The sequence below is a fragment of the Parus major genome, chromosome 1 (assembly GCF_001522545.3).
Source record: "Parus major isolate Abel chromosome 1, Parus_major1.1, whole genome shotgun sequence".
Classification (NCBI taxonomy): Eukaryota; Metazoa; Chordata; class Aves; order Passeriformes; family Paridae; genus Parus; species Parus major.
In genome coordinates, this window is record NC_031768.1 from 74,119,047 (window position 1) to 74,146,539 (window position 27,493).

The following is a 27,493-nucleotide window of genomic DNA, read 5'->3' on the forward strand; positions in this document are numbered from 1 at the left end:
GGTTAAGTGTGAAACCTTCTAGTAGACCTTACTACGTTCAAAGGGGGAAGCAGATGAAGAAATGTGTTGCCTGTCATTGTGACCAATGGTATGCAGGCAGCCTGCTGGGGTTTTCTGTGTGATTGCAAAAGGAGGGGAGGGAGGAGAAGGATGGCTCACATAGCAGATGATGTGATTGATCAACATGTTAACTAGCGTAGCAAAAGCCCATCTGTTTATATGGTTTACATATTTCCCAGCTATGAAGCAGGGATGAGAAGAAAAAAAACACAGAAACAAAATCCATTTCAAAGGGAAAATTGAAGCCCAGTCCTGTTACCGATGAAACTACCACAGTTTCAAGAAAAACAAAATCATCTCTTAAAAAAGAGTCTACATGAACATCCACTACTACTGTCCTCCCCTAATTCTGCTTGGCAAGAAAATGGGGCTTTTTCTTTCCAGATCTCTTGTTTTTGTTCAAAATGTGGTTAAGCCATTGTGTGTCCTCTGTAAAAATCTAACCGTATCTAGAATCAGTGATATTATAACAAGAGAGCCTTTGATAACTAATTGCTACTTGATTGTGATTGACGTTTTTCAGTTTGCTTAGTTTCTCTTATTCCTGTTGGCAGTGGAAGTGAGTGGGATAGTAAAACACCCTGAGATCCAGACCTGCCTATTCTGATAATTGCATTTCTTCCTGCTAAAATATGATGACACTAAACAGTTATTTATATTTGAAATTTTTTAAATCAATCTGCTGTGAGCAGATTCTGTGGAGTAACAGTGCCATGTCTGCCTCGCTTCTTTCCGTAGTTCCTACGAAAGAAGTAGTTGAAGTGGCTTTAATTGTGAGTGAAGCAATGTTTATGTTTTCTTTAATCACTGTTTACTTTCAGTAAGAGAGCTTTTTCAAGTAATGGGAGTAAAATATGTTCTTCTATCAATCTGTCTAAACATTAAGAATGCTATGTAGAAAACTATTATAATTTAATCATAGATGTACTCATCTGGGGGGAAATAAATCACCAGAGGCATGCATGCAGAAATGTCTTAGCTGTGTATGCAGATTCTCAAAAAAAGGGCTGTGAATGTATAATTCTGCATGCACAGAAATTGAAGCTATCAACATTTTGACTTCTGTCACAGTATGTGTGCTCTGTGGCATGCTTGACAAAAGGCTTTTGTGATCTGTCAGAAGATAACTATTATCTCTTACAAACACTGGATCAGGGGTAATTTGTGTCCAGTCAGTCTGTCTTTGGGATCTCCTGGAGGTGGGCTGGGGCAGAAGGTGAAAAGTAAAGACCTGCAGGTGTGGTGCTCACAGGTATCTAAGAAGAGAGGTGGAAGTTTTACAGTGAAGTTAAGAAATACAATTCTGCCAGAATTTTAGTCCAAATGTGATGCCCACATGGTTTTTTTTTGGATCTAGCCACAAGTTGGAGTACAAATGAGTTATGACAAATGTATTGATTCTCCTTATAAAGCAACCCAGTGTCCAATCTCCCTGAATTGCAAATTTTGTCTGAATCCCAAGGTAATTTAGATTGCTTTGGTGATATTTATTTAATACATGGCCTCCTATGGCTCCTTTTTCCTATTCTGTTTTTCAGCACCTGCCATAACAGAGCCTTGGTCTTAGTCTGCAGGAAGTAACTGTATATTAACAATAATTCTACTACTACCATGATGCTAATAATTTATAGTTCTAACATGTCTCGTATCTTTTCCAGCAGCCAAGAAAACTCCCTTCTTGTATGTGCCACTGTTGAATTTGGAGTAGTACTGTCTTTCATGTCCTTTCACTAACCTTAGATATTTACAGTAACATCAAATGCTTTGACAGTCTTTGTGTCCTGCTCCCTAATTCCTGAGAGAGGATGCAGTCTTCTGGCTTTCCCCTAATCAGCCATGTGTTACGTTCTGGTAGAAAGCTGTTCTCTGCAAACTTTTGTCTCTCCAACAGTAGTTGCACTTCGTGAGTTTTTGTGTTTTTGGAGGAGAAAGAGGTTAATCCCTACATCCACTCTATTCATCCTCATTTAAGAGAATAAATTCCTACTTTTTAAAATTTCTCTTTTCATTGTTTATCTTTTTCAAACCTGTAGTTGGCTTGAGTTTTTTTCTTTAATATTCCTTTTAACAAAGTGGTATTGCCAGTGGACTTTTTTGAAACCACCTCCTCCAAATTTTTTTTTTGAGCTGTCTCCTTCTGCTCTTGGATTGCTTCATTAATTTTTATAGTACATAAAGACTGAGAATTCTGCATCTTGACAAAACAGCAACATGTATTTGGAGAATGTGAAGAACTCAGCACATATGTAATTGATTCTTTTAATGACTAGTTAGCATTTCTTCCAGGACTTGCTTCTCAAAAGTAGTCTTTTTATAGCCATATGGAAATATTTCAGATGATTAAAGAAAGGAAGAAAGAAAAACCCTAAAGTCAAGTATCGTATACAGGAATCTGTCATCGACAAGATTTTAGGTGAATTTTGAAATAAGGGCCTGAAAGTATCTATGTGTTTGCATAAGTAACAGACATTACATTAGCTTTTAAAAATCCACAAATGGTATACATCTGCGTGATTTTATGAAAGGTAAACTGTGTATTTTCATGTCAGATTCTTACTTTAAAATCTGTGTTTTAGCTCTGTGAAGTAGTGACAATTTTGTTCAAAAGGTGACCAGGAAAGGTCACCTTTGTGTGAAAGCTGTGTGAAAGCTCCATTTGGGTCACATGAACAATACTGGTTTGCCCTGGTTGATGAACTGACATATTCTTGAATCACATGGGAGTCCCCAGTGCACATGGGTGAGACTTTCAAGGGTGACTGACTTGCTGATTTCAGCAAATTCTAACAGCACTGAAAGGGTGAAAATAATGAATGAAAACCATAAATTTTGCTGAATTCAGCTATTATATTTATGTACAGAAGATAATTTGGAAATGACAGAAAAATTAATAATATCTTGATATTTGTGCAGAAATAAATGAAAATATTTTCCTTTTAATCAAATAACTCAGTCCATGTTCGTATAATTAGGAATCTTCCCCAACTCAGCCTGCAAATAAAAAAAATATGCATAAGTTCTTCAACTCAGTTTAATAGGTCAGAGAGGCTCACCTTGAATTTCCTCTATGAGCTGATTTAGTTCAGTTTCCCATGAGTTCAGTGTATCACTTCACTGAACACTTGCTGCTGCTCTTGCTCAGATTAAAGTTTTCGCCTTCCCTTTTCACCTGCTGCTCTGGTCAGATCCTCAGCTGGTGTAAATATCTGCGATGACTGTAGGGATGCTGCTGATTTACACAAGCAGGTGGTCCGTTTCCAGACTGTCTTACTGCTCTATGAAAATGGATTTGGTGAGTGAGCTTTTTTTGTAAATGTCTGAGCTGAGTTTATTAACGTCTTAGTATGCCTCAGACAAGTGGTATTTTTTTAAGAGTGTTTTCATTTTATTTCTTAGGAGAATGTTATGTTTATTTTTTTTTTATATTACTTAAAGGCTGCATTGAAGAAACAAATTGTCCATTGACATGGGTTTAGTGGAGCATTTGTTTTTTTCGTGACAGAATGGTTCTCTGCATCCATTAAAAAAGAAAGGCATTTTATTTAAAGCTTTAAATGAAATAACTGAGTAAATGTGTATGTGTCTAGACTTGTACTGGCAGATGGGCGACCCTCAGTCCCTTAATTAAAGTGAATGAATCAGGGAAGACTCTCAGCCTTTACCTTGTAGCTGTGTAGCAGACAAACCCTCAGCTGGTGGGAACCTAGGGTTCTGCTGGAATTTTAGGGTTTCCAGTTGCTTTTTGGGTAATGCCACCACCTTTTGCCAGTGCATGCCAGGACTGACCCTGCTGCTCCTGGACAGGGAGGGAGGGAAGCAGGGAGAGGGAGGGAGGATTGCCTTCCCCTTGGCAGATGTGTGCTGCACAAATCTTGGTAGTGTTTGCATATGTCCAAGTAGGCTTAAAAAACTCATACAGACCTGTAGCTGAGCAAAGAGCATGGATGTGGGCAGCCTGTGCCATTGCATACTCCGTCCTGTCCATAGCCCGTGATGCCCTTGGGGAGCACAGTGAGAGCAATGGCTCTGAAATGCTGCTCCTCGTTTTGTGCAATGAAAGGGCAAGGACTGGGTTGGCAAATTGCTGTGTGGGAAGAAGGTGGCATGAAATATCTCACTGTGATTCCACCAGTGCTCCTGCTGGCTGTCTTAGCTGGTGTCTGCTCCCCTCCCCTACTGCTGTGGCCAGTTCCAGCATCTCACTGGTCCTTGCAGCTGCCCAGTGCAGCTGTGAGCAGAGAGGAGAAATGGCTATTCATGGGGTGTGTCAGTGTTCATAACAGCTCATGAGCTTTACCATGTGGGAACTTTGTTTCAGTAGCAAATGAGAAGTAAAAGTCTGAGAAAGATGGAGCTGTTGTGAGATGGGGAGCGCCATGAAAATGCAAAAAATTAACACATTAAATAAAGTAAATCAGTACATAGGCCAGCAAATGATAGGACAGCAGTGCTATGTAGAGTATTTAAACTTCTCACAGCTGATTTTAGTAACACGCAATGAAGCTGTCATTTACCAAAGCTGTCAGTTATTTAATTATAGTTTATGCCAGATGATATTTAGGGTCATAGTTGTGATATTTTTTTATTTACAGTCTAAACTATAAAAAGACCCAGAACATTTCACCCTAGGGAATCAAAAAATGGTTGCTGTTACTCCTTCTTGTGGAGTAATCTAGAGTGTCTGCTGTAAAGCAGGACTTCTGAAGTCTCTAAATCAAGAAAGGTTTAAAATTTCATCCATTGCTGTGATGTTCTTCCATTGCTTCCATAGAAAAGTCTGAGAAAAACTAAGCAGGAATAAATTAAACAGGCTGGAAGTTCAAACAACAAAAAAGGTGGTCTCCGGAATTCCTACCAAAAAACAGAAATCAGAAAAATACAATTTTGGCACCAAATTTGTCATTAATCCGACTTTCATATGTGCTCTTCTAAGATTTTTTTTTTCTGTCTTGTGTCAAACACATGAACTAAAATATTTTTCTGACATTGTATATTCCATTGCTAATGAGATATTTTTTGTCTTACTGGACTGTAATCCTATTTGCCAAAAATTATACAAAGCCAGTTGAGTAAAAGCCACTTGTTTGGGTAGTCTGAAGAGTGCCAAAGGTATCCTTATGCATTTTGAGCATTAGTGTGGAAAACAGTTTTCACAGGAAATGGTGCAGTATGTCCCTGTCTGCCTTCAATAGCTCTGATATAGGGTGTTCAAAAATGATGTGAGAGTACTGTATTCATTGGACTTTCTCACCCTTTTTATCTCAGTTACATAAGTCTCTTATCTGGCACCTCTCTGGCCAAACAGCTGCTTGGAGCTGTGTTTAATAGTCAACACACAGCTGTGCGCTCTGGGCAGACAAGACCTCAGCACATGGTGTTCACCTAGATATGCAGTATCAGTACCAGCACAGAACTGGGGTGACACAGTCCCCTTTGACCTCCCCGTCTAAAACAGGTGGAGGTTTGACATTCTCACCTGCAGGCTGCAAGCCTTGGTGGCCTGCTGTTGATCTCTTGGGTTCCACATGCTTTTAGGGACCCATTCTGGTCATGCCTCAGCGAAGCATCCAAGTCCTACCTGCTGTCCAGCCACATGCATAGCCCTACTGTGTGCATCTCTCCTTTTTCACTGTGCAATCTACGTCAGGAAGTGTAAAGTGGAACCTGAGATTGCCCACTTAAATCCTCTGCCATGATACCCACAGGCATTTCTCCACATTATTAGGCTTTTAGCTAGGTGGAGGCAAGCTGGGTTTGGTTGCTTCACTGTCTTTCTCTGGAAGCTTTAATGTGAGGGGGTGCTGAAGGTGTATGCTGGTTAACCTTAAGTCATCTCATGTGTCTTCTGAAAGTTGGAGGAGTGAAATGTGTCCCTTGATGTTCCTGCTGGTGAGATCTGTAGCCAAAGCTGGCTGAATTTTTCATTGTAACCACTCGATTCTTTTTTAGTCAAACATTACACTGAATCCACAGTCAAAGGACGACTTTGAAGTTTGGCTTTGTCTCCAGCACAATTGCATGGGGGACTCCAGCTTTCCATTTAAAAGTGAAAGTTCATTGAAGGTCCACGAAAGTAAAGGATTATTGAATTACATCCTGATTTTCCAACAGTATACTCAGCCCTGCTCAGAACATGAAGATACATAATGTCTGCTCCCCGTGGAGTCTTAGCAAAGTCCTGGTTACCATTGCCTCTACGCAGGTTTCAGTGTTTTCATCTGTTGTGCTTCTAACTTAACAAACGTAAGAGTAAGTTCAGCTCTTCCTTTTTTTCATCAACATCCCCTCATACAGCCTAGAAGGAATATTTCCAATAACTTCCTTTTGGTAATGGCCAAACAGCTGTTCATCAGTACCAAACAGTACCATCTTCCCAGCCACTGGTCCCTATATATAGGCAGTGAATGAGCTCTCCTGCACTTCAACCACATGTAGTTTTGTTCCTAGGTGAAGGACTAAGGAATTGTCTAGATGGCTCTTTTGGTGCAAGATCATAACAGTAAAAGAAGGCCACAGCCAAGAATTTTATGTGCCTGGGAACTTTGTTGAATTGCAGTATCTATCCACGTGACAGCTCTGTGGCATTCTGATGCCAGACCTCCAGAGAAAATCCTAAGCACTTACAGGAAAGATCCCCCGCACTTGAAGTTCTCAGTACTTTCAGTATGCATGACTTAAATTACTTTCCAGACTGGGAATTTTGTTTCTCAACATGGGTTTTATCTGAATGATGTAAAGCCGCCCCTGTGGCCCTACTCGTGTTCTGCCTTCACGCCAGGAAAAGATCTCAATGTCTTCTGCTCTCCTTTCACCAGTGCTGTGGTTTTCAGCAGAGGAAAACTGAGGCATGGGAGCAAAAAGAGGTTTTTTGCTGCACACTATGGTGTGCTCTGCTCTGGTCTGAACTGTCAGAGATTGACAGAGTGCCTTGGAGTAGGAAGCAGAAAAGCTGCTGGGTCTTTAGTTTTTTGGCTAAATCTCGAGTCCTGGTCCTTGTGCCAAGAATTTCTCCTGCATTTTACCTCCATCCATTCCATGGAAAACAGATAAGCCATCTTTGGAGCAGTGTCCAGAAGCCATCCACCCCTTGAGAGGAGACAGAAGCAGTCTGAATTCTCTTGAGAAAACAGAAGAATCATAACACAGGCTTCTGTTTTCTTGGAGGAGATTAAGCTGTGTCCTGATTTTGAAAATAGATTTAATTTTTTAGCCGTTATACTACTGTATAAAAAGGAACAGACTACCAACAATCATATTTTAATACAATAAGTTCTGCTTTTTTTTAAACAAAGTTTAGGTAACTTTACTGTATTAGGTATTTAGTGTACCTGCCTTAAAGGGACTGAAATAGCCCCTGAAGCTTTTATCTTTGCACAGTTGGTTGATATATGAACCCTAAGAGACAAAAAACGTGTCCCATGACAAATGCAGTCCAAGGAAAGGATGTCTGTTAGAATACTGTTGCCAGACTTTCCATTATAAGGAGTGACCTTTCATTCCCTTTCAGAGATTTTAGATCTGCAGTGCTGACATAGAGGGTAAGGAAACAGCACATCACAAGAGACAATTGCCTTGATTTGTCTTACAGAACAGATCTTCTTTTACTGCCTAATCTTCCAACATGTGACCTTCACTCTGTAATTACCTATCTATCTGCTATAACATGTTCAACATGACCTTACCCTTTTGGTTGGATTTTCTTTTTCCTTCTATCAACATTTTTATTTCTGTAAGAAAATTCCATGTCTTGTTCATGCTTAAAAGTGCTTGAGTGAAACAGTTTCTGAAACAATATTTTCAAACAAATTCTCTTCTAAGACTTGAGCTATGCCAGATTTATGAGGCAAAAAGTCCTTGTTTGGTTGTAAAAAACTGAAAAATAATAAGGGGAAAATAGAAAAGGAATATATTTTCATCTCACCAGGAGAATTTGAAGGAAACTTCCCATAAAGGTCTACTTTCTTGAAGCCACTGCCTAAACAGGAATATTCAGGGTGTCTAAGTTCAAAATGTACTATTTCTTTGCAAAACATTATGAGCCAATGTCCAGTGTGGATATTTGTGCTTACTAGCAATTGTGTCTCTAATTGGCACCATCTTGTCCAAGGCACTACACAAGTTTTATGTACCAGCCTTCTCATAAAGATGTTGGCTCTCACTGCAAACATCTGCTTCAGTTATCATGTTTCCCTTATGCTCTTTGCAGCACCAGGAGAACCATTTCCCTCTGTATTTTTTTTTTCTCTCCGTTTCTCAAGGTTTTATGTGTTTTTATGCTCATGATCGTGGGGATATATGCATTAATCCTACTGCATATCAATAGAGCTACACATTTTTGATGTACACATTTTCCCTTTTTCATACTTAATTATGAAATCCCAAGAAAAAGAATACATAAATATGCAGCATTCAATTTGCTGCTGGTTTAAGAGTCCAACAGAGATGCATTGCAACAGTACCACTGATCATGAGAGATCTAGTAGTTAACAAAGTGTTTTATAAGTTGGCCTAAATAAAATACATTACTTTTCTAAAGACACTTTTGCTTTACTGTAAGACATTCAGGATGTTCTTTTGTGTAGAAGAAAATCTCTTATCAAGAAGTCAAATAAAAGCAAATAATACAAGTAACTGCTGAAAGCAAATGCCTCTGAGTTTGGTATCTTTGTAAACATAATTAAGGAATTGTTTTCTCAGTATTCATCTGTGGAAATCTGAACAAGGCCCCCACTGAAGCAGACAAAAGGAGAGCCTTCAAATGTAGTCCTGCCTATTCTTCATTTCAGGACTGGTTTTTTAGTTCTGTATGCAAAAAAATGCAATTATGATGGTGACCATTTCACAGGGAAAATAATATTATTAAATGCAAATAAAATTATGCTTATTATAGTGAGAGGTGCAGAGACAGGCTGTCTCTTTGAATTGTGTGCCTGAACTTCCTTATTAAATGAGAAATTAATATTCTCCTAAGTGGTCTTTGCTGAGGTCATGCTCAAACACAGATTGACTGTGTACGACCAAGACTTGTGGGGTTGCTCCGCATAGAAACACAGGCAGACTACTGATCCTTCTGTTACCAAATGGATGATGGCTCTGAATTAAATTTCAGATGTCTGGAGTGTTCATTCTTTGAACCTTCTGTGCTGGTGTTGTGCACTGGCTACTTTTGTATCTTTCAACTAAAGCTCAATTTTTAGTTTCTTTTGTAAATCCTCTGTGGATATATTCTTCTAGCAAAGTTCTGCACACAGCTCAGGGTCTTGGAGTGAGCTGGTTGTGTGTGAGGTCTGTATTTAGCTGAACATACACAGAGCATCTTTTGATCTTGCCTCCGTGACAGAACAGGTCGTGCTTTAGATTTGAACTGTGATGTTGCTTGGAGTATATTTCATGCTCCTGATAAAAAGAAGAGGCCTGTTGATAAGAGAAGGAGCAGGTACCTGGAGCTTCTTCCTTGAGGTCCAGTGGCAAACCAGCCAAGTTGATAGTCTTACATCAACTCCTGTGGGATTTAGATTCACTTTTTAATTGCTCATTTGCTGGGTAGTAAGTAACATGTTAGGTGGTGTTAAAGTGCTGCTCTCTTTTTTTGGGGTCTTGATCCAGCAAACTCCTTAAGTATGAGCTTAACTATAAATTTGCATGTCCTTGAAATAAATGGGGTTATAAAAGTTGTATAAAGCTGAAAGCAACTGGAAGTGATGTTTTGGATGGAGCCATTGCCTTAATATACTCTTACATATACATCCTTACACCAGATTGGCTGTTTCTCAGTTTAGTGCCTCTATAGGAAGCAATTTGCAACTTCTAGCCGGGCTGGGATTGTGCTATGCTTGTTTTATCACTGATCATCCCAATCCTTTCCCTCCTTTGATTTTCCTTCTTGGAGAGCTGCTGGTGAATCATGATGGGAGCAGAGCTGACTGAGGTGAGTTAGAGCTCTGTCATTAAAAGGACAGAGATGTCTAGGACTGGTACTACCATATAGTACTATATTCTGCATTAGAGAGCAGAAGTGTGATGTTGTGCTCACTGTCTAGGATTTATTTTATTGTTTATATCCACTTAAACAAATAAACCCACAACAAATAAAAAAGCAAATCCAAAAACTCTCCATTTTTAACAAGTAAAATGACCTTACAGTTTTACATCTTCCCACTCCAGCTATAGAATACACTATTTTGGCAATGAACTCTGTCATCATTTCATCTGATTTACACAGAACCTTATGGATAACAAAATTTCTGCTTATTGCAGGAGGGTGGGGGGAAAAAAAAGGCAAGTGACTGCCTGAACAGGCTGCCATAAATACAATTCACTTGGCATGCCTGTCCCCAAGATGAACTGATTTGTGGTCTGGATTCAAAAGTGTTTTACTGTTCTTTGCTTCTCTGTGGATTCAGCCATTTAGATCAGGCTAATTTTCAACTGGAGGAACTGAAGAGCTATTATTCTCCCTGAAGGTTATCTCATTTGTTTAAAAACTGGTGGCAAACCACTGACTGCTGTATTATTTTTTTTTTTAAGACAACAGCAAAGGGGGAGGAGAGTTATATCTGCAAAACTCCCATGTGCAAAATCCCAAGGTCCTTTCCTGAAATGAAAAATACTTTCACAAGTAATAAAATGAACTTCACCATGGTTCTCAGAAACTCTCTCCTCAGCTGTACCAGAGGATGAGCTCATCAGGTTACACTCCGTGGCATTTGAGAGGGTATATTTCTTGTCATAATACATTCAGAGTGTGGTATTTTTTCAGCCTTTACCACTGTATCAAAGTTGGTTGACCAACTTCCCCAAGGGGGAATAAAGACAGATGCAAACATACACATAAGACAGCACCTTAGGGAGTGAAGCTGAAATTCCAGAAACCTTAGAAAGGTGGAATTAAGTATTCCGTATTGTTCATTAGGTCCTTAGACAAGGTCATTTTCTTAGTTCTTCTTTCTGAAGGAATTGACACTTACAGACTCTCCTTGCTGGATATATCATAGAACAGATGTCAGATTAGCAGTTAGAAATTGTCTTTCAGGTTGGTTGAATTTTTTTAAAATTATTATTGCTATTGTTTTAGTGAAGGAATTAATTTTCTGTTGAGCAACGATGATGCAAGCTGTATCTGTCTGTAGTAATAGGCATGTCATGGCTAGGAGGAGTAGCTTTAAGAGGAAAGTGTTGATACATTGCTGAAGCTCACAAGGAAGTGCAGGCATCCAAAGAAAACACAGGAAGAAATTTTTCTTTCTGATTCTTGGTGCTCCTGCAGCATGGCCTAGCTGGGAAAGGGAAACATTGGTTGTGCTGGGCACCCATGGTGGGGTCTGCCTTGAGTCAAGCACATTTTCTTGAATATTGAACTGTACCTCCTGGTTCCCACTCTGACACCCAGCTGCACTCCTTGCGGGGGGAGGAAGGCAAGTACTTTGGAAAATGCAGCTGCCTTGAGCATTTAAATGGGAGCTCCTCTAATTTGGACAGCTGGACTATCACGTATGCCATTATGTTTAAAATTCGTGATTGTGAGGGAATTAAAAGGAGAAAAAAGGAGAGATTAGTTCAGATAAATAAAATATAGAGCAAGCTGCTTTGCAATCAGCTCAGACTCTCTACAGGGAATTGCCTCACCAAAGAGGATGTCTTCCAGATTCCTTCCCACTCATCTTCCTTATGAGATAGTTTTTCTCCCCCAGCGCAAGGATGTGTTTGTGGCTCCTGCCATCTAGAACATCCTCCTTCTGTGTATGGCCTAAATGGCCTTTTTGTCTTATGACTTAGCACCTACTTTTATTCATTGTGAAATGATTTTATATGCTTTTTAGTAAATGTGACAGGCAGTGTGTTATGCACTGTCGTGTTTTATTTACTCCCATAAAGCATTATGGAACACAGTTAGAATGTGACATCCAGGACACTGTGTAGTGCTGCATTGTGTTGTGTTGCAACATGGGACAGTTCAGTGCCTTGAAAGACAGTCTTTTCCTTTCCCTCTGTCTTTTACTAAGTGTTTTTTATCCTGACTTTCCCCTTGGTGAATATGTGACTTCTGTGAGTTCCCCCAGTGCATCTCATGAGGACAATTGTCTGCTTGGAAAAGTCTTATTTTAATCTCATAGCTTTGTTGCTACAAAAGGTACAAGAGTTGCTCACATCTCCTGAAGCTGTTTCCCAGATGCTTGATGATTCATGAGAAGCCAACCTCCTGGGAGTGAGTCTGGGTTGACTCTGTTCTATCTAAGCCTGTTAACACTGTGAAATCCCAATGAAAATCCCCTTAGAAAATTCTAGTGTGTTTGATTACAGTGCAGGCTACATCACTTCAGGTTGTAATTTAGTGCACGGTCAGGAGGGTGAGAGGGAATCAGGCTGTTTCAGAGCTCCTGAAGAGTCTGTTCCAGCATCAGGTGAAGGCTTTGAATAGCATTAGATTTCATCCCATGTGGGCTATAGAAACAGTATTTATCATCATTCTCATCAAACATACTTTCTTCTTTTGTGGAAAGGGCTTTTTCTCAGAGTGGAATATTTTAATACCCCTTATTTTACTATAGTGAGAATTTTCTCCCCATGCTTCTCTCCAGCTTTTACCATGCTGCATTTACCATGATGGAAATAACAGGTCACTGTGCTTTGATTTTTTAGCTTTATAACATGTGCGGCTCTATTGCTCCATGTACCATGTACAACTTGGATACTGCAGAGCTGTGCCAGCCGTGACACTTCTAGTCTTGGTCAGGTGTGACACTGTAGCCTGTGGGATTCTGAGTTTAACTTAAATTAAAATCTGTGACAGACCCTCTTCTTGATGTACAAGAGAGCAGGTAGTGTTCATTCTCAGTTGGTGTGTTGTGTGCACAGTTGTTTTGTTTGGGGGAATATTTATGAGCACACTTCAGGGATACTGTACCCAGAACTTTAATTTCAGCAGCTGACAACAGGAGGGTAAAGCCTGTGCTAGGACTGCCTGGGAAAAGGGAATCTTCCCCTCAGAATCATGAACCAGATGGAGCCACACAGTGAAGTGCATGGTGACAGAGGGATAATGGCAATAGTTTGCTGTCCAAGAAAGAAGACTAAAGGACTCTCAGGCACAGGATGAGTTTTGCATTGTTTTACTGCAGTAACTTTTGCTCTGACTTAGGGAATGGTTGTTTTACACTAAATTTTTTTATCATCAAATCTGTTTTATTTTTATCCCTTTTCTTGGATGTTTTGGATAAAGTCCTATGAAATATCTTGTCCTCTTGGTGTACTGGCTGTTTTCAGAGGGCAAAGGTCCTCAGAATTTCAGTAAGAACTCAGTAGTCTTGGCTGGACATTTTGTTTCATTCCAGATCACAGGGAAGAAAAAACAACACAGATATATTTTTTTCCCCCTTTTTTAAGAATAAAAGCAAATACAAAACAGACTTCAGCATAGATGTCCCTAATGAAAATCGCAACAAAACTAATAGGTGGGTGGTCTTTATTTTCACCAAATTGGCACTTTTCCCATGCAAAGTGGTTGGTCAAAGCAGAACAAAACAAAACTGGCTAGTTCTGCACTTTGTGAGGTAGGCCTGTGTTTGCTTAGAAAGGGTGGCTCAGAGTGTGAAAACATCTTAGAAAGATGTCACAATTTGATCTGTGGAGATAGTTTTATAAGAAACACAGACTTTTGTTTTTTGAGTACCAGGTTGTTTGGAAGCTATAATTACTGTGCTGTCACAAGAGTACAATGAACTGTTGTTAGACAACTATGCTTTGCTTACAGCTGTGTGCAGGAAGGTATTTACTGCCAGGAACCAGTGAAAGCAACCTTAAAAATAGATGAAAATATTGAAACCTGAAAAATAGACTAATCATGAAGTTTGTACTATTTGTATGGATTCCTGTTTTCAATGAGAATTTATAAAACAAGTATATTTATTTCATATAAAGAGCTTAGAAAACTTCAGTCATATGTTAGATTTTGATTTTTAAGGGTGGAGACTTAGAGTAGTGTGTGTGACAGGTGGCTGTGGCTGGTTGCTTTGGTTTTGTATTTCCAGCATTCACGGAGTGGCTTGGTGGAGATATTTTTCCCCCATTTGTTCTTCTTTAGTAGCCAGATTCAGGAGAAGGCACCAGTTTTCTATTCCTGTTGCTTGCAGTGGAACTGGAGGTTGATGTGGCATTCAGCAGAGTGGGGTGATGTTCAGTTTGAGATAGAGACACCAGAGTTTGGGTGTCATACCCTTTTTTACATGAAAAGAGGTGTCCGAATTCGTGTAGATCCCCGCCCATGACGTGGGGAAGGAACACAGGTAGCTGTCCCACAGGTGGAGGCTCAGAAGTGCGTGTCTTGACTGGGAACTGAAACATGCCGTGATCTGCACGTTGCCTTGGAGCTTTCTGATCCTCAGACTTTCCCCATGCTAAAGTTGTGGGTGCATTGCAAAATGGTTGTTTGCAGCTCTTTGATGCAAACCAACCCGAATTCTAGTGTCAGAGAATTTGCACTGGGCAGTGCAAATGCACGGTGCAACTGAGTAGAGAGCTGGGTCTTCGGCACAATTTCTATAATCCTTGGAGCCATGGATTTAAAGTAGCTGGGGCTTTACCTCAGTATAAGTAAACTTTAGAAACAATTGAATATTTATTCAGGCAAAAGTTCTGGAATTTTAATTAAGTAAAGACTTGGCTATTTGTCTTGAAGTTACTGAGTAAGATGGTTGATGGGACAGGACCTGGCCTCACTTACATTGGTATAAGCAGGGAGTAGCTGTTTGAGTGAATGGACCATAGGCGTAAAATGGTTTACACCATATAAATAAAATCAAAACATGACCTTGCACATGTTTCTGGGAGGGAATACTTAAGCACAATAGAGAAATTTCAGTTCACCCATACTCATTTTCCTGAAGCCCTTCATTGCTGCTTTTGTTTAGAGGCCATTGCTCCCCAGAGCAGAAAATTTGGGAAGCAGGACTGTTTACCTTTTTTATTTCAGTCTGTCTTACTTCATTGTTCTCAAGCTTGTAGCTTTTATTAAAGTTTAATTCTGTTTTAAAACAAAAGTGGTGAGAATGAAATCATATAATCAATATAAATGTAAAAATAATGATACATTTAGTGTAAAATAAAGAGTCCATATACTTGAGTTCTGTTGTTCTTACTGTTTAATAGGGGGTTGAATTAAGAGAAAATACACTGTACTCCTATTTAATAATAACTGCTCCTAGACCCAACTTTTTGTAGACTTGAAATGCAAATAATTGTGCTGTGTTATAAACTGTTGTGTTTTTTGCCTTCCTGTAACTGGAACAACATACTAATTTCTACAAGTTGTGACTACTAACAGAGAGCAATCACCTCACAGACTTGTACCGAAAAGAAGAGACCATCAGCGTGGCAGGGAACGGCTGCATCCACAGTCCTCGCTTCCCCAGCAGCTACCCCAGGAACCTCCTGCTGACGTGGCGGCTCCACTCCCCAGAGAGCACCAGGATCCAGCTGGCTTTTGATAATCAGTTTGGGCTGGAGGAACCCGAAAATGAGATCTGCAGGTGAGTGGAAAGTGAAAGTTTGCAAAGGGTTCTTTAAGAGCGCCTTTGAGCTCACAGGCATGGGACTGCAAAGCAAAACCAGGGCACCTCTGGCTGAGCCTAGGGTGTTCTTGCAAGGAGGACAGACCTTTCAGGGGCTGAAATTGATCTTTGAGTTCATAAATAAACTGAGCTGTCCTGGACCTGAAGCAGTTTTGTCAGGTTTAGTCCTCCTATAACATTTGAAGCACAAGGTACTTGAATGCTCAAATCCAGCTATCTAACAACATGGCTGCTACTTTAATAGGATTTTGTCCTCTATCACCTCTGTCACATTTCAGTCAGACAAGAAACATCTTTTTCAATAGGTGGAGGGCTGTATGAGGTTTGAGTGAGTAGGTAAGTGCTTATATTGGGGTGTGAGGGACAGATAAAAACATATTGAAAAATATAGTTATGTTCAAATTACTTGCTTATCTTTGTTTTTACTCTTCACTGGTACAATTCCTTTTAAAAGTTTTAAATATAGGTTCACAAACATCAGTGTGCTGATGCATGCTGATGTATCTATAAATCTATTAAAGCCTACCCTACTATATCCTAGTTGCTTTGGTTTCCCTTTTAAGTAAAAGTGACCTTAAGCTCAGATGATCTGGCTGATTAAGCTAGGTGCATAAACTGTTTTGTGTTAGTAGAGTACAGAGGTGAATCTTGCCAACATTCACTAAAACAGTATAAATCCATGTGTTTATACTTTTTTTATTCAGCTCTCTTTTCTGTGGGAGAAAACAGGCTCAGGATTCCCATGCCCTCCAAAAGGCAGATTGCTGTGATGCTACTTACTTAAAATGCTCAAGTCTCAGCCTCTAAGTCTACCTGATAATGTTGTTACTTACACCTTATCTATACAGAGAACTTGGTTGTTAGTATTTCTGCACACCCATCCTCTTCTTATCTTATCTTTGTCAATTAATTTGTGTTAGTAGGGCTTGGCATCTCTGCAGGCATTTTACAGGGTGGATTTTTTTTTTTTTCTCATTTTTCTTTGTTAAGTTTTCTGCATTACTAACAGAGGGTTCCTGCAGGTTTGTTTTCCATGTAGTAATAAAAGAATGCAGCCTAAAACTGGCTCTCCTTCCCTGCTCTTTGGCAGGTCTGCTCTGGTGATGTTGGTCCAAGATCAGCAGCAGAGTCAGTAACAACAGTAACCTCCCAGTACCCCAAACACTTTCCCAGATTCAGAGCCTAATGCACACAGAAGCAGCCTGTTAATATTTACATAGTGGATAAACTGTGGCTGACCTTAAAGCATTGCAACTTTGAAACAGAGGGCTAATTTACTGTGGAAAAAAAAAGGTGAAGTATTCTCTGACAAAAGCCATTAAAGGTGGTAGCACAGTGGGGGAAAGTCAAGCTGTTACTGGCATTATGTGCTTGGAGAGCATCTTGGAAGACAGTCTGCTTGCTTTTTCCAGAGCAACTAATTTAGAATGCAGAGAAAAGCAAAGACCTTCCATCATCCATACTTTCTACAGAAGCTAGAGAAATATCACATCCTTTTCTGCAGTGAAGCTTTCCCTAGAGTTTCTGGAAGACCTTTATCTGGGTAGTATTACTTCCAGAGGGAGGAATTTTTTGGTCAGACAGCTTGTGATGGCGTTAAGACTGTTAGGTACTGTGTGCAGTTGGATTTTTTGCAATGGTCAATATATTTTTCAAAACTAGATCCTTTCTGCAGCTTCAGTCCCTGGCAATCCCTGCAGTGCTGCTTTAGAGAGACAGCCAGGACTGTTTTAATTGAAATGAATGCCGAGAGCTGAGCATATGTTTGAAAGCTGGGCATGCTGGACAAGTAATTCAGGACCTCTGCACTTTACCTTGCTTATGTATTTGCTTTTGACCTTAAGCTTTTTTCTCCAGAAACTTCCTAGTATTTTCTCAATTTTTTTATTAATGCTAATTATTGTAATTTGCATGCTGTTAAGACTGAACTGATTGAAATTCATTCAGGCTGAGGAATGAAGAGGTATATTTTAGTAGAGCTATGTTTCTTCAGAGCTTCTGAAGAAGGAGAGGAAATATTCAAGGTCTTACAGAATGTTCAAGAAGTGCAGTTAGTATTTCCACAGGCACTTGATAAGAGATGATTCTGAAAAGCAATTAAATTACCCAGGCTCTGAGGCTTCTTGGATGCACAGAAGCAACTGAGAATACACCTCAATACAAACTTCCATGATTGTTGCAGCAAAGCCTCTGCTATTGAAAGCAGATATAATCCTTGAAAGACCATGGATTTTCCCTGGTTTTGCTATTTAGTCTGGCTTCTGGCTTTCAAAAATGGGGAGGCCAGTTAGGACAGCTTTCACCAAAGCTTACAAGGTTATCTCCTGCTGAACACCACAACCCCTTGTGTTGCAATACTGTGCTGCCTGGATGCTTGGGAGCTCTGCTGGGTACCACCTCCATCACCACCAGCGAGTGGGAGCTGGGGATGGTGTAGAGATATTGAAACAAGTTTACCTCTGCCTGGAACAAAATTTCAGTGTGTAACAAAAAAAGAATATTTTAGCAGAGTTAGGGCAAATGTAAGTGGTCATGGTGGATCTGTTATTTTCTGTTCTGTGTGATTTGGGCTTGGTGAATATAAAAGCAGCAGAGCTGATATTCTCAAACCACATAGTACTTGTGGGTTTTTACTCATGGGCTCTCAGCAGAAAAAGAAAAGCAGGTCTGTTATTTACAGAGTTTTTCAGCTCCCACAACTGGGCAAGGGGGAGGGTGTTTGGCTCACAGACCCAGGGGTGGGGAGCAGTGCATTGCTAGCAAGAATCACTTAACAGTTCTGAACTCCCTCTTTAGAGGGAGCAGATGCTTTGATAATAGAAAACATTCCTGGTAAAGACCTCCAGAGTTTTAAGGCTTAACTGTACTGTGAGGATGGCACTTAAGCTGCCCTTCTTGTCATCACCTCTTTTTCTCTGGCAGCAATGTGTGGGGCCTAATTCTGGCTCCAAAGATACTGAGAGACCTTTTTTCATAGATTTAGTAATAGCAGAACTTTATTCTCTGTCCCCTTTATTCTCCAGCTCAATAATTGGACACATTTTTTTTATTGATTTATATGGTCATTTATACCCAGGCGAATGCACAGACTGGAGGGAGCAGTGAGTGCTGGCTCTGTGTCCCTTCATCCCTGGGGTTTCGTGCCTTCTGCTCCTAGCAGAGCCCTCTTTGGGCTCAGGGACCACTGTTGTGGCACGGGTGCCTGGTCAAGATGTGACTTTTCACAGAACAAGATGTGCTGTTGCATTTTCCCTGGCGACAGCATGCACGTGAACTTCCCACTGCAGCATGCAGAGCGGCAGCATGCTTTCCTGCTTGAAAGCTAGACATAAATCTTTCCAAATCAGCTACAGGAGCAATGTGCCACCTACCAAGAAGTTCCTAAAAAGCATGCACTGCCCTGTGTCCCTCCAGCATCTCCCTTTGCTCCTGGCACAGTGGCTGCCCCTCTCTAGCCCTCTGACTGACACAGCAGGTGGGCGCCTGTGGCTGCTGCCACTGCTGCTGCAGGGAGTTGGGTGACCACCAGAAAGTGCACAAGTGCTTGCAGCTGCTCAGGTTGGGCAGCCTGCCTTAAATAATATTTTATCAGGTCTCTAAATTATTTACCCACAACATGAAACACAATGCATATGCTTACTATATACTGAGCACATGCAAGTGCCTCTTATTGCTATTTTAACGTGGTAGCAAATACTGTCATGTTCCAGGAGCACAGAAATCAGTCATTTGAGCACTCAGGCAGTAGCTTGCAGCTTAGTGTGTTTTGTGGCACATGAATTTGTCCACCATTTGTAATATTTAGTCTGATGTTTTGGAGTGGAGAACAGGGGACAGTTGTCTTTCTGTCTCCAGCTGTGCTCTTGTCAGTTTGCAAGCATCATCTCTAACCAGTCAGCAAAAACTGATTCTTCATACTCTTTTTTAGGTATGACTTTGTGGAAGTGGAAGATGTATCAGAGACCAGCACAGTTATTCGAGGACGGTGGTGTGGACACAAGGAAGTACCTCCAAGAATAACATCAAGAACAAATCACATAAAGATAACCTTCAAATCTGATGACTACTTTGTGGCTAAACCTGGATTCAAGATATGTTACTCTCTTGTGGTAAGTCTCCTAGGGCTAATAGGGGTAAGAGACAGCTTGCAGTGTAAAAGAGCATCAGTTCTTGAAGACTGGATGGTATAGCTAAGGATGGAATCAAAATACTACATGACTGAAAGTAATTTGATTCCAGCAACTGCATTAATGCAGATCAAAGTATTTTTGACATCGTGTCATTAAATATAAAATAAAGTCAAGTTCAGATCAAGATTTACACTAATAACATGTTTCAGAAGCACTAACACTTTCTACACTAAAGCTGCACTGCCCCTGCCTTGAGAGATGCTGCAGAAATAGCAAAGAAATGGCTGCTCTGTGAACCCCTTTTTCATGTTCAATCAAGATCAAATAAAAATACCTTGAGGGGTTATGGCTGTGATTCTCAGATAAAGAGTAGTTTATTCTGTTTGCAATAAAAGTCTGCATGCAAGACAGTGTGCTAAGGCTCAGTCTGTATTTTTAATCAGATATCAACATACCTCTGTATATGCACAAGCATTAGTAGTGTATCATGTCCTGTTTCAATGAGATGAAAACCTCCTCATTTTTTTGTTTTTATTTCGGTTTTGTTTTTAGGGAGCAAGAATGCTCAGTACTCTTAACTAGATTTTGATACAGATATGTAATCCTTTGTATTGCTCTGATTAATATTATAATGCTTTTGGTGCAGTGTAGCTCGAAAGAGGCAGATTTTGCAAACACTCAGGAAATGGTAAGCAATAATTTATTATACTGTCATCATTATATTTTCCTATCCATCACACTTCTTATTCCCTTTTTGTTCAATCCACTGTCCTTTAACAAGAATAAGAAAGCCTGGAATAGCAATAATGTTGTAATAGGAGAGATTAATTGTTTGAGTCATTTCTCTTCCACCTCTTGGCTTTGCATGCATGTATGCCTGTGTATGCTAAAAAGAGTCCATAAACAGCTCATTGTCAAGGCAGAGCAAAGCTATAAAGATTTTGCTCCCTTGCATTTAAATTGTTAGGCTTCTAGGGGAGTAAGGCATTAAATTATAAGTACATCCTGACCTCTAATTTGAAGATAATCTACTAAAACTCAAATTCAGGCAGAACAGTCTACGAAAGACCATTGGGCATAAAAATGAGGTTGAAGCAGCAGCCGTTCTTTATTCTGTTTGTATTTCAGCCCAGAAACTCTGCTGCATTTAGCAGGTTTTATCCTAGATAATATACAGATACTCTGATAGTATTAGGCTTCCCAAAAAATGAATGTTGTCGCTCATGAGACACAGGACTCTCTGCACTAGGAAGCTCAGCAAAGGCTACTGTATTTATCTCATTTCAAAACTGTGAGTAAACAGAAAATTTGCAATCTGGCAAATCTATTTACAAGAATAATCTTTAAATTCACCCTCTGAATTAAATACTACTTTATTTCAGAGAAGAGCCCTGTACAGGTGATTGGTGAGATTTGTGAGAATGGGGGGTGATTTGTACTTAGCTCATCTTCAGATTCCAAACCATCCAACCTAAAAGTGCAGGATTAATACTGAGCAGAGTCATCCCTTACACCACAGTCCCCAGAGTTGCCTAGAGCACAGTTCATAGATATGCTGAGCACTGCTGACCCCTGAAGGTTGCACTTGCTGTGTGTTTCTAGTCAGTAAACCAGGGAGCATTAATGAAGCATGCAAAAACATATGGTATTTTGTATGAGATGAAATTAAGGACCTTTGCATTGCCTTTTTACCTTCCCTTCATAACCTTCTCCAACAAAGGGCTACTTCTGGGGCCTTTCTTGGAACGTGTTGCACAAGATATGTGCAAATCTCTCAATTCCCTTGCTTTTTCTTATGTTTGGAGTTTGGATCTGTGTGGTAGTTGTTTATTTGTATGCCAGACTCTGATAATTTTCCAGAGAAAATAAAGGAAATTATTTGGAATTTATTGATCAGCTCCATCCATGTGCATCATGCCAGAATGACTGGGTGAATTTCTCACAGTTACTCACGCAGCCAAGCAGCCTTGCAGCCTGATTCTTTGGCATTTCATTAATAAATCTTCAAGGAAGTCAGTGAAATTCACTACACTTGATGCAGATCAAGCTTTTACTTAGATCAGCACTCTGCATGAGGCACAGATAAGGCACCACACAGCTTAGCAGAAACATCCTTTACTACCTTTGTATACTTGTGCTTTTCTATTAACTTCACATTTCAGTACCATTTAGAGAAACAAAAGGCGATTATTTCTTTAAAGAAGTCATTAATTAGCCTTGTATCACGTGTATCATATTTGCCCTTGTGAAATAAGGTATAGAAAGTAAGCATCCCATGTAGGATTAAAGTCCTTGATTAGCTTGGAACTCAGACTGACTCTGGAAAATTAGACCAAAAAGATAAAAGGGTGGTCTTTAACAGTATAAGGTTGAAAACTACACGGATACATGTGAATATTAACTGTTCCAAGATAAGAAAGGGGACAGGGGAGAAAAATCTGAAAATCTGTGAAATTAAGTCTGACCATCTAATTACAGCATTTAACAACTTTTGCTTGTCAAGGCTGTGTCCACCTTCTTCCTCCTTCTCTTCCCTCATCCCCTGTATCCTGGCACCTCTGCCTTTGCTCTCCCCTCTGTGGGTCTGAGGGACTTGGAAGGCTGGAGGAGGAGCATGATGATGGTCTTGAAGGCATGGGATGGGTCCAGCATGCTGCTGCCTGTCCCAGATCTGCTCTTCTCTCATAAAGTTATGGCAGTCCCTGGGGTGGGAGCTCGGGGGTGGATCTGACTCCAGGAGTTTGTTAGTGAATTGTATGTGTCCCATTTCCCACTGCCAACCTCAAGTTGCCTAAGAGTCAAAAGTGTCCTGACCTCTCTGGAAAAAGTCCCTCCTCCTCTGTGCTGGTTGCAGGAGGAGGTAGGTGTGCGCAGCTGGAGGCTGGTCTCTACACTCAACACTTCTCATTCAAAGCTCCCAGTTGTAGCCATGCAGTTTGTTGGCTTAGTCTGGGTATCCACAAAGGGAATTGTTTCCCTTGAACCTCTTTAAAAATTGCCTTTTTCTTTAAGCTTCACAGATCTAGAGCAAAAATGGTCTGGAGCAAGACCTAGACAGCTGTTAGGCATGAGTCTCATTTGATTGCAAATTTGTTTGAAATTCCTCCCTACCATTATCACGTAAAGCCATTATTTCTCAATATTTTTTAATGCTTTTCTTGATTGAGTTGCCTTAGAAATATTAAATTGTATTATAGAAGGCACTAAAGTATTCTAGGGTGGTGGGGTTTTTTGTTTGTGTTTTTTGTGTCTTTATTTGTGGTTTTGTTTTGGGTTTTTTGGTTACATTATTTTTTACTCTAAGGACATAATCATTCACAACACACAAAGTAGAAATCCATGAAGCAGAGGAATATAAATTTCTATAATCCCCTTTTTCCTTCTGAAGTTCTTTCAATGTCATAATTCTGGAAAGGAATGTTAACAAGATTGGATACCATGTTTTACTACCTCATTTGCATGGACATTTGCTGAACTAGTCTAGGAACTCATTCAGGAACTTGTTTCAACAGTTAAGGTGAATGTTTGGAATTAAAATTCCCAGCTCTGCATCTAATTTCATTTTAATGAGACTGCTAGAAAATGTTGAATTCCATTTGCTAATTACAAACGTTATTTTAAGTTTATTGTAAAAGGCACATATTTGTTATACATTTATAACAATAAATTTCTATTGCCATACTAATTGTTTGATTAACCCTAAATGAAATCCATACTTTGGAACTTCGACTAAAATCATTATTGGAAACAAGGGCTACCAAAAAACTAGGAGCAGATCTATATGTACTTGTATAAACATGCACATATATATATAAAGATGTAAGGTTACATATATGTCTTTTTATATGCATACACATATACATGTGGACATGTATTAAACAGGAGAACATAAAAGCACTTGTCCCAAGATAAGCTTATGCATCAAAATATGTATCAACGTGTTAAATCCTACGTAATTTTGGCTTGTTTAAAAATGAAGTTTTTTGGATAAGGGAGCCATAAAGAAATTATAGGAATGGAGGAGGGAGGAACTTAGTTTGAATACAGGGTCTATATTCAGGGAATACAGATGAAGATCATAAAGACTGATTAATTCTAAGATGAAGCCAGTCTGGAAGCTTCATGAGTCTGCTGCTGTACATCTGGTTTAGCATGTCACTTCTTTCACAGAATGACAGATAATTCATTTCTGTACCCAGGGCAAAATATTCTGTCTTAAACTCCATGTAATGTATCTCATGTGACAACAGGAGTGATAATGGTGCATCTATACCTTCCCTGTTATTAGATAATCCACAGAAGGAATTCAAGTAAATTGCTGGGAGTACAAAAGGAAAGGAATGGGGTGGAGTGGCATGTCTTGGTTAATAGAGTGGTTGAATATGAAATGGATTTCACAATGAAAAAAGAACAACTTAATCGTGGACCTTTTATCAGTTCTTCTGCTATTTTCTCTGATTTCAGTTTTGATTGCCTGTCTGTGGTAGACAGCAAAGACTTTTTATAAATGCAACCCATGTGCAAAACATGTAGCAATCCATATGATGAAACTTCTATTTTCTTAAGTTCTGACAGAAAACTATTTTCTGTGTTTTGCTCAAGGCATACTATCCTCATAAAATTAATCCACCAGAGGCTCATCTTTCAGGAGAGAAGTAATTAAGTCCTAGGTTCTAATTAGATAAGACTCGCTCAAAATCTTTAGCATTGCTTCTCCAACTTCACATAAGCAGAGAATTTAAGAGATTATCTATGCACAATTTTGTTTTTTTTTACTTTGGAAGATGTTAAATTTTTTAAACAGCAACATAAGATGACAGCATGTTAAAAAGAGATACTACTTCTCAGTACATCTTGAGTCATGGAGTATCTCAGAGTAATTTTATATAGGGAGGAGGAATGCTTTCCATTTAATAAGTCTTCCTGAGAATCCAGCAATCCTCAACCTGCTGCTTAATTCACAGGACCTAACCTGTCCTTCAGCAAAGTTTGATGAAGAAAGGAAGGTGACATGGTAGAAAACAAAAGCAGTGTGGTAGGCAGGCACATTCTGGTTCTCCCAGCACTCAGAGCAAAACAGAAAACAGTGAAGGATTAAAAAAAAAGCAAAAGTGGGAGTCAGATAGCTTGGTGATGAGGAAAAGGTGTTCTTGGATTCAGAAGGCATGTCTGTATGGTCAGTTTCACAGGCAGAATTGGCTGCTCCAGGGACAGCCAAAGTTTTTTAATTTAAAGATTCATTCTGACATTTGCATCAAACCAAGAGCTTTTTCTGCCTTCAACATCCTGTCACACCTTCCAAAACCCTAAACCTTTACTGACTAGCTCCCAAGTCTTGTCCACCCAATCTCTTTTCCTCCAGGGTGGGAAAACTTGCTGGTTGCATTCGGCTGGTTTTGAGATGCACCAGCCGAATGCAGCATTTGAGTATGCTCATATGTATGAAGGAGCATATGAGGGAGCCTGGGGGCTGCAGCCGGAGCAGCCAAACCTGACACAACCCAGCACTTCAGTCAGACAGCATTGTCCCCCAGTGTTCCCTAGACTGTGGTCTAAGGTAGTCCTTCTCTTGGCACATCTTCTGAAGGCCCTTCCATGTTTACTCTTGTCTCAGACACTAAGATTGGTCCCAGTCCTTCTGCAATGTGACTCTCTACATTTTAAACTTCATTAGGAGTCTCCCTGTTTTGTGTCTTCATTTTTAAAGCCGTTCAAAATTCAGAGATTTCAGGGAGAAGAGGAATCACCTACCAGCTTGGCAGTACTAGAGGGAGGGACTGATACAGGATCATCCGGGAGTGGCAATGAAACAGTGGCAGCAGCAAAGACAAAGGAGGACTGTTAAATATAGTCCAGGTTCAGAAATAAAGGTTTTTGTGGGTAAGACAAACACACACAGTAGAAGAGTCAAGGCCGCAGAGTGAGAGGAGGCAGCAGAAACAACAAAATGCCATGGTGGGAGAGGTAGGTGAAGCCCCAGACGTGCAAATGTTCTTGAATATTTGGAAATATGTAAAAAATTACAAAACTGAAGGACAAAGAGGCTATGACTAACCCTATCAAACTTGGCAAGGACACTGTGAAGAAAGGAGCCTTCCCGCTTTACTAGGAAGGTGTTCACATGACAGTTGTCCATTACAGTCACATGAATGCAGTTTCACCTGGACTCAAGAGGGTGACTGGCAATAAGGAAACATTTCTAACAAGGTGGTGAAGGGAAGATAGAAGAGTAATGGTGGCATAATTAGGAAGGAAAATAGGAAAATGAACGGGAGATTTTAAAGAGGAAGTGGACTTAGTGAAATAAGAAAGACTGTGTCCAAGAGAGCAGGGAAGGCAGGTGTGGATCAGGTAGAAAGCAAGACAAAAAGACCATTTCACTAGATCAGCCTTTTTTGGCAAAACCTCTGACTGTGAACTTGAGAACTGGGTTTGAATATATGAAAAGTGAAAAGAGTCAACTGGGAACATGAATGAAGAATTGAGTTATGGCCAGGGAAATACAGACCTTCTTGCAAGGAAGATAGCAGAATCAGGAGCAGTGGGACCATATAAACACACAGAAGCTCCTGGAAGCCGTCAGACTTCAACTGATAAAACAATTGTTTTAATCAGAAAGGAAAATAGATCTTAATGCCTGTGTTTTCTCAGCTGCAAGCATGTGTGCCTGGCAGTTTTGTTGTTTGAACAGCATGAGGGAGAACTGTCCATTTGCTCTCCTCTGTCCTTGATTTGTTGACAGCTCAGTTAAAGTGTGGCTTCTGTGCAGGATGTTGTCATTGATCTGTCTTAACATAGCAGTAGTCCTGTTAATGTCCAATTCCTGCTGAAAATCCTGCATCTTAACCCCAGACATGTGCTATACACTGGATGAGAGTTCACCAAACTTGTGGTGGTCGCGGATGACAAAATGCAGCACTTTGCACCTTCAAAGGAGTGTACAAACACAAGTGTGTTACTTTCAAATCCAGTATCCTGTCTCAAATAATTGATTCTAACAAGACTTGGAGGCATTGTTCATTTAGGACAGCTCTAGATTTTGAAGGACTGCATTTCCTATTTCATGCAGTCAGAACTTACCTGTTTAAAGAATTCTTGAGGAAATTAGTGACCCAGAGGAAATTTCCACTTTTCCAAGTTAGAGGTACAAAAGACACCAATAGAAACATATCATCATGTGCAGTTCAAGGGGGTTGCTTACCCATGTTAGATAAAAATAGTCAGACTCAAAAGCCTCATTCAGCATGATGATTTCTCGCAAAATACAGCAGAAGCAAATTGGAAAATGCAAATTCCAAGAAGCACACATTTATATTAGCAATGAGATCGTAGCATGTAAGAATAGCAGATAAGAGCCACAGGAATGTTGCAGTTGTTGGGAAGTGTGTAATACTGGCAGAATGGTGACTTCAGTATTTTAATTGAATGAAGGGAGCCATGGTATCATAGCAACTGGCCATGATCTTTCTACTGTGTTTGAGTAAGTGAGGGCATGTATGAAGATTCACACATCATCTGTCCTGTTAGCTTTCATGCTGTTGTTGTTTAAACCCAGATTCATCCCCCACCTCTCTCCACCCTTCCACCCTGGTGGAATGGGGAGGAGGATCAAAGTAAAACTTTTATGTTGAGATAGGAACAGTTTCATAATTGAAAACAAAGTAAAATACAGTAATAATGATGATAACAAACAGTAAACAAAAAATGAGGTTCTGTGGTGAGGAATATCCCTGTGGT

General features: G+C 39.9%; 1 protein-coding gene across 4 annotated transcripts in view; it reads left to right on the forward strand.

The window, feature by feature from the left end:
• Positions 1–27,493, forward strand: part of PDGFD (platelet derived growth factor D) — a 142,820-nt gene that overhangs the window by 65,835 nt on the left and 49,492 nt on the right. The window contains exons 2-4 of one of the 4 annotated variants that reach the window (XM_015639080.3): positions 15,380–15,584; positions 19,555–19,735; positions 20,403–20,444. In XM_015639080.3, coding sequence (XP_015494566.1) covers positions 15,380–15,584; positions 19,555–19,735; positions 20,403–20,444 — 428 coding nt within the window. The remainder of the gene's footprint in view (positions 1–15,379; positions 15,585–19,554; positions 19,736–20,402; positions 20,445–27,493) is intronic. The other 3 variants (XM_015639091.3, XM_015639098.2, XM_015639108.2) reach the window with 3 other exon arrangements.